The sequence below is a fragment of the Acipenser ruthenus genome, chromosome 1 (genome assembly GCF_902713425.1).
Source record: "Acipenser ruthenus chromosome 1, fAciRut3.2 maternal haplotype, whole genome shotgun sequence".
NCBI lineage: Eukaryota > Metazoa > Chordata > Actinopteri > Acipenseriformes > Acipenseridae > Acipenser > Acipenser ruthenus.
The window spans coordinates 81,730,532-81,737,528 of record NC_081189.1 but is presented as its reverse complement, the minus strand read 5'-3'; the positions used below and the strand labels follow the sequence as shown (position 1 = coordinate 81,737,528).

Here is a 6,997-nt window from a genome sequence, read left to right as displayed (position 1 = left end):
TCTTAAAGGGGTAGACATCGCTACAATAATATAAAACAAACACAACTAAAGTAATACACAATTCAATAAAATAACACCAGTGCAACTAAAAATAAAACACACAATATCAGTGAAATCATAACCACAAATATAATAATAAATCAGTGCACACTACACCCCTTACACAAAGGTAAGCCATAACAAAAAGTTTTTTTGGTAGAAATTATGAAATTAAGGTAATATGAATAATTTCATGGATTCAATATTTGTGGTAAATGTTATGTTCGTCATAGTCACAGGATACTAAACCTCTCTTTGTTGTATGGTAGGTGTAAGTCTTTGTTGTGAATATGCAATTCTTGAAAGGTGCTGGATACAAAAGTTTAATTTGACCTACTGTGACAGAAATACAATGAGTTCTGGTGATAAATCTTCCTCCCGACCTGTGAGGGCGCTAAAGAACGGGAGGAGAAGTATCTGGAAGGGCTGGCCTGACAGTTCGTTTCCGGGACCGGAAAGTGGGTCAGCCTGGAAGGAAGCGAGACTCTGTTGTAAGACCGTATTGATTTGACAGGTAAACAAGGGGCAGCTGCAAGTAATAAGGCAGCTGCAACCGTTTACCTAGATATCATGCGGGATTACATATAGGGGCCAGGGTAACGCTGTTCTTTTCCTTCGTTTGGGTTAAGCCAAGGACCGAGAAGGACGTAATCCCTGTATTACTCTGCAAAGAGTTGTGTGTGTGTGGGTTTGTGTTTGTTCGTCTCTGTAAACTAACTGTCTGTGTCTTTTGAAATCACTAGACAGCTAAACGCACATCCGGAGCTGTCGCCTTGGGCCAGCACAAGCCGGATCACCACTTCACGAACTGTCACGGAATAAAGTATATTCACGCACCACCATCACGACTGCACGCACCCGAGACGGGTGACCGTGTTTTTGTTTCCTTTATCAGGACTGCAACCTGTGTTCTTCAGCCCCGAGCTTTACACATCGTTGTGTATTGCCGGGGCTTATTATTTGTGGTCACTAGACCAGGACGGAAAATAAAAGCTTATTTTCTGGATTACAGTTGTCTGCCCGTCATTCCTGCACCGCATCACTGCTACACCTGTTCCCCCTACCACCCACTTTGCCACACGTGGTGTCAGAAACGGGATCATGGACCGCAACGCGCTGGCGGAGCTGCTGCAGGCACTGGAGAGCAGACGGGACGCAGAGGAGAGAAGGAGGGAGGAGCGCTATACAGCGCTCATTGAACGGGTAGGACTGGCCGTGGCTGCAGTAGCGACCCCGACGACAATACCGGTGATGTCGCCCCCGAAGGCACGGGCGATGAAGATGTCGGCGGAGGATGACCCGGAGGCGTACTTGGTGGCATTCGAGCGGCTGGCTACCGCGGCGGCTTGGCCGCGGGAGTTCTGGGCCAGCCAGCTGGGACCCTGCCTGATTGGGGAGGCTCAGGCAGCTTACCAGGCTATGAGCGACCAGCACGCCACCGAGTATGACCTAGTCAAGCAGGCTATCCTCCGCCGGCTCAATATTACTACCGAGACCCACCGGGCGCGGTTTCGGGAGTACCGGAGAGCCCCGGAGACACGCCCCAGGGTGGTTGCGGAGAGGTTGTGCGACCACATGGTGCATTGGCTGACCTCCGGGAAGAAGACCGCCCAGCAGATGGGGGAAGCCATTGTGGTAGAACAGTTCTGCCATGTGGTCGGCGCCGAAACCCAGGCGTGGATACGGCGCCACAACCCCGACACCCTGGAGGAGGCGGTCAAACTGGCCGAAGACTTCGAGGACTCCCTGACCTCTGCCCGGATTGGGATCCTGTCCGCCCCTGCCCTTCGAAGCAGCCGCGCTCTCTCTCCCTCTCCTCCAACATCATCACCACCACCCCCCTCGTTCCAGGGACCCAGACCTCCCAGAGCACCGACCCCATTGGGCCCCCTTGCCTCCCCCCCATGGAGACCAAGGTTGGCCCCCAGCTGGGGTAGAGGTGCTGCCCCTGCCCCGTTGCCATACCAGCAGCGGGACAGATTTCTAACCCATGCCCCCTCTGTCCCTCCTATCTGTTTTAGGTGCCACCAGCCGGGACATCTGGCCAGGTCATGCCCCGCTGCCATGGAGTGTGACGTGGCCGCGTGCAATTGGGCACCTGAGACTGGTAAGCGGGGGGAAAATGGTCGGGAGGGGCCTTGTCTGATTAATGTGGTGTTAGGGAATGTGAAAACCCACGCGTTAGTGGACACAGGGTGTGAGCAAACCTTGATTAGGACAGCTCTCCTGGGCGGTGTGTCGTGGCGGCCACGAGGTCAGGTGGCCATCTCCTGTATCCATGGAGACACGGCGGCATACCCCACATTAAAAGTATATTTATCGGTAGGACCGATAAAACGTCACCTTGTAGTCGGGGTGGCGGAAAGGTTGCCACACCCAATTATTCTGGGCCGAGACTGGCCAAAATTCAAAGAATTGATGAAAGAAATGGCAGTCTCAGCCACACACGTAAACGTGGCAGAGAAAAAAAAAAAGGAACGAATTGGTCATGTGTTTCCTTTTCACACTGAAATGTTTTCCCCTCTTTTCCGTCCTAGAAAAACGAATAAGGAGAGACGGACCGCAAAATGGGAGGGAGCGTTGTTGAGACAAGGCTGGGGTCTGGTGGGAGAGTGCTGCAATGGTAACAAACGCCAGTCGAAGGGAGTGGGAACGCAGTGTGACCGAGAGAGCGAGGTTACTGGACCGACTAGAGCAGATGTTATTCCAGCCCCTCTCAATGTACCGGACCCGCGGTACTCAAGCGCGGACCTAGTGTGGGGCCAACAAAACGACCCGTCACTGGTGCACGCTTGGGGACAGGTCCGGTCCATTGAAGGTAAGGATGTTGACGGCGCTGGGGCGCTAGTATATCCACATTTCAGTATCAAGGGGCAATTACTGTATAGGGTAAACCTAGCCGCGGGCACAGGACAGCCTGTAACACAATTATTGGTTCCCCCGTCTTGTCGGCTGGAGGTCATGAGGCTGGCGCATGATATCCCTTTTGCGGGGCACCTCGGAGCCGAGAAGACGAGGGAGCGAATATTGGCTCGATTCTATTGGGTAGGTCTTCATACTGATGTGTCGAAATATGTAGCCACCTGCCCAGACTGCCAGCGAGTAGCGCCGGGTCGAGTGCGCCCCGCCCCTTTGGTCCCACTGCCGATTATTTCCACTCCTTTCGAGCGCATTGCAATGGACATAGTCGGCCCTTTGCTACCTTCTGACTCCGGGTATACGCACATTTTAGTAGTGGTGGATTATGCAACGCGATACCCGGAGGCAGTTCCATTGAGGTCCACTAGTGCCGCTGCAATAGCCACCGAGTTAGCCCAGATTATGGCCAGAGTAGGGATCCCCAAGGAGATTTTGACCGATCACGGAACTAATTTTTTGTCCAATACGTTACAGCAGGTGTACAAAATATTAAAAATACGTCCCATCAGGACGTCCGTTTATCATCCACAATCGGACGGTCTGGTGGAACGTTTTAATCAGACCTTAAAGTCGATGCTGAGGCGATTTGTGACACAAGAGCAGAAACATTGGGCAGCACTTCTCCCCTACCTCCTTTTTGCAGTGAGAGAAGTGCCGCAGAGTTCAACTGGGTTCTCCCCCTTTGAGCTCCTGTACGGCCGGCAGCCTCGCGGCATTCTCGACCTGCTGAGAGAGGGGTGGGAGGAGCACAAAGGCTCGTCTAAAAATGTAGTGAAGTATGTGCTCCTACTCAGAGATCGCCTGGATTTGGTCGGTCGTTTGGCCCAAGACAACCTCAGATCGGCTCAGCACCGACAAGAGCAGCATTATAACAAAAATGCACGGATTCGAACCTTTCGACCAGGGGACAAGGTAATGCTGCTACTTCCCTCATCAGAGTCAAAACTGTGTGCTAAATGGCAGGGGCCGTATGAGGTGATTCGGGCTATAGGGAAAGTAAATTATGAAATTAGACAGCCCGATCGCCGGAATGAACGTGAAATCTACCACATTAATTTGTTGAAGCCCTGGCAGGCAAGAGAGGTCTTATTTATAGCCCCAGGCAATATGGAGGATGATTTAGGTCCCTGTCCAGAGACCCCGAGCACAAGAGCGATTTCAATGGGGGAACAATTAGTTCCGGATCAGCAAAGAGAGCTGCGTAAGCTTATTGAGGAGTTCAGCGATGTTTTTTCTGATGTGCCCGGCAGGACGAACTTAGTTGAATATGACATTATCTCTCCCCCAGGTGTCACAGTGCGAGAGAGACCGTACCGGATCCCGGAAAGTCGACGAAGTGGCGTTCGCAAAGAGGTACGGGATATGCTCGAGCTTGGAGTGATTGAACCTTCCAGGAGCGAGTGGTGCAGTCCTATTGTAATAGTGGCTAAGAAGGACGGCACCAACCGCTTCTGCGTAGATTTCAGAAAGGTGAATGCTATTGCCAAGTTCGATGCGTATCCCATGCCTCGGGTCGACGAACTTTTAGACAGACTGGGAAAAGCAAGGTTTATTTCCACTCTGGACCTGACGAAGGGATACTGGCAAATCCCTCTAACCCGCAGCTCCAGAGAGAAAACCGCATTTTCAACACCAGAGGGGCTGTTCCACTTTAAAACCATGCCGTTTGGGCTACATGGTGCGCCCGCTGCCTTTCAGAGACTGATGGACCAGGTTTTACGCCCACATCATGAATATGCAGCAGCGTATATTGATGACGTGGTGATTTACAGCTCCACCTGGCGAGAGCATTTGGCTAGGGTTGCAGCCGTTCTTCAGTCTCTAAGGGCAGCCCGGCTGACAGCTAACTTGAGAAAATGTGCGTTTGCCAAAACAGAGACTCAATATTTGGGATTTGTAATGGGAAATGGAAGGGTGAAACCTGTGGTCACCAAAATCCAGGCTTTGGTTGATGCAGCGATCCCCAAAACCAAGACTCAGGTGAGGTCACTACTGGGCTTAGCCGGTTATTACCGCCGCTTCATCCCCGAGTACGCCACAGTGGTTAACCCGTTAGTCGACCTCACCAAAAAGAGTGCTCCAAATTTAATTAAATGGTCAGCTGAGTGTCAGGGGGCGTTTGATACGATTAAGCGTAAACTTTGCCAGGCCCCCACTCTTATTACCCCAGATTTCACCAAGAGATTCATCCTCCACACCGACGCCTCGGATGTAGGTTTGGGTGCAGTCTTGTCCCAAAAAGTAGCTGGAGTAGAACACCCGATATTGTACCTGAGCAAAAAAATGTTACCTCGGGAGCGTAACTACTCCGTAGTCGAAAAAGAGTGTTTGGCCATTAAATGGGCTACTCACTCTTTACGATACTACCTGCTGGGACACTCATTTGATCTTGTCACAGACCACGCCCCACTCCAGTGGTTAAGCACCATGAAGGACAGCAATGCCCGGATAACTCGGTGGTATCTGGCATTGCAGCCCTTCATGTACCATATGATACACCGTGCGGGGAAAGACCACCAAAATGCGGATTATTTTTCCCGGGAGGGGGGAGCAATGGGAAAGGTAGATTTAGCCGAGTGTTCCTTCGGCTCCACTCTGAGCGGTGGGATATGTGACAGAAATACAATGAGTTCTGGTGATAAATCTTCCTCCCGACCTGTGAGGGCGCTAAAGAACGGGAGGAGAAGTATCTGGAAGGGCTGGCCTGACAGTTCGTTTCCGGGACCGGAAAGTGGGTCAGCCTGGAAGGAAGCGAGACTCTGTTGTAAGACCGTATTGATTTGACAGGTAAACAAGGGGCAGCTGCAAGTAATAAGGCAGCTGCAACCGTTTACCTAGATATCATGCGGGATTACATATAGGGGCCAGGGTAACGCTGTTCTTTTCCTTCGTTTGGGTTAAGCCAAGGACCGAGAAGGACGTAATCCCTGTATTACTCTGCAAAGAGTTGTGTGTGTGTGGGTTTGTGTTTGTTCGTCTCTGTAAACTAACTGTCTGTGTCTTTTGAAATCACTAGACAGCTAAACGCACATCCGGAGCTGTCGCCTTGGGCCAGCACAAGCCGGATCACCACTTCACGAACTGTCACGGAATAAAGTATATTCACGCACCACCATCACGACTGCACGCACCCGAGACGGGTGACCGTGTTTTTGTTTCCTTTATCAGGACTGCAACCTGTGTTCTTCAGCCCCGAGCTTTACACATCGTTGTGTATTGCCGGGGCTTATTATTTGTGGTCACTAGACCAGGACGGAAAATAAAAGCTTATTTTCTGGATTACAGTTGTCTGCCCGTCATTCCTGCACCGCATCACTGCTACACCTGTTCCCCCTACCACCCACTTTGCCACACCTACCTATGTTGTATTGCTCTGTGACTTGACAATGATGCAGGGTGACCTCTAATGGGTGACCTGGACTGACCCCCAGCCATTGTGCTACATCGTGACTTGTGGTCGACCTCACAGCTCATGCAAACTATTACTTCACAATTGATTGAACGGCAGATACATTGCAGCAATATTCCTTCAGGCTTTCTGTGAAATCAAAGATGTCAGACAGATGTTTCATTAAAATTTCATCAATCTCTGTGACTGTTGGGGAAAGGAAAAGGTTTCAAATACTCACCACTCCAGTTAAGGAAGCTTTAAGTTTGTCTCATCAGTAATCAAGCTTCAATATGTGAAATGGCAAGAACAGAAAGGCCATTCTGTAAATTGGGAGTCCACAAAATTAGTGAAGAAACACACTCATCACCAAGTATGAATACTACCAATTTCATAGATTGTATTCCTAAATTTAGAATTGAAATGATGTGATGCATCTGTTTGACATGTTCACAATACCATTTAAAGTGTTACTGAACAGGCTGTAGGGTTTAAAACACAACGCATTACTTTCCCTAACTTTCTGCTTTTTTGTACATATACTTGAAATATCTTTTTCAACATATATCTGATTTGTTTGATTTATTTTTTTATTAATCAGTTTTGAACAGTTATTTTTGTTTTATATCGGTTTTGTATCGCATCTTCCAG

The 6,997-nt window shown here is 49.9% G+C and overlaps 1 protein-coding gene across 1 annotated transcript; it reads left to right on the top strand.

The window, feature by feature from the left end:
* The first annotated feature begins 221 nt into the window (after positions 1 to 221).
* LOC131738040 (zinc finger protein 446-like) lies at positions 222 to 6,237 on the top strand. The gene is made up of 2 exons (XM_059031007.1): positions 222 to 2,146; positions 5,975 to 6,237. The coding sequence occupies exons 1-2, from the start codon at positions 1,141 to 1,143 to the stop codon at positions 5,980 to 5,982; spliced, it is 1,014 nt and encodes a 337-aa protein (XP_058886990.1). The 5' UTR covers positions 222 to 1,140; the 3' UTR covers positions 5,983 to 6,237.
* The last annotated feature ends 760 nt before the right edge of the window (positions 6,238 to 6,997 follow it).

What these genes read in the sequence shown, in the direction of transcription:
- LOC131738040 (XM_059031007.1), top strand. Translation starts at nt 1,141, where the DNA reads ATGGACCGCAACGCGCTGGCGGAGCTGCTGCAGGCACTGGAGAGCAGA.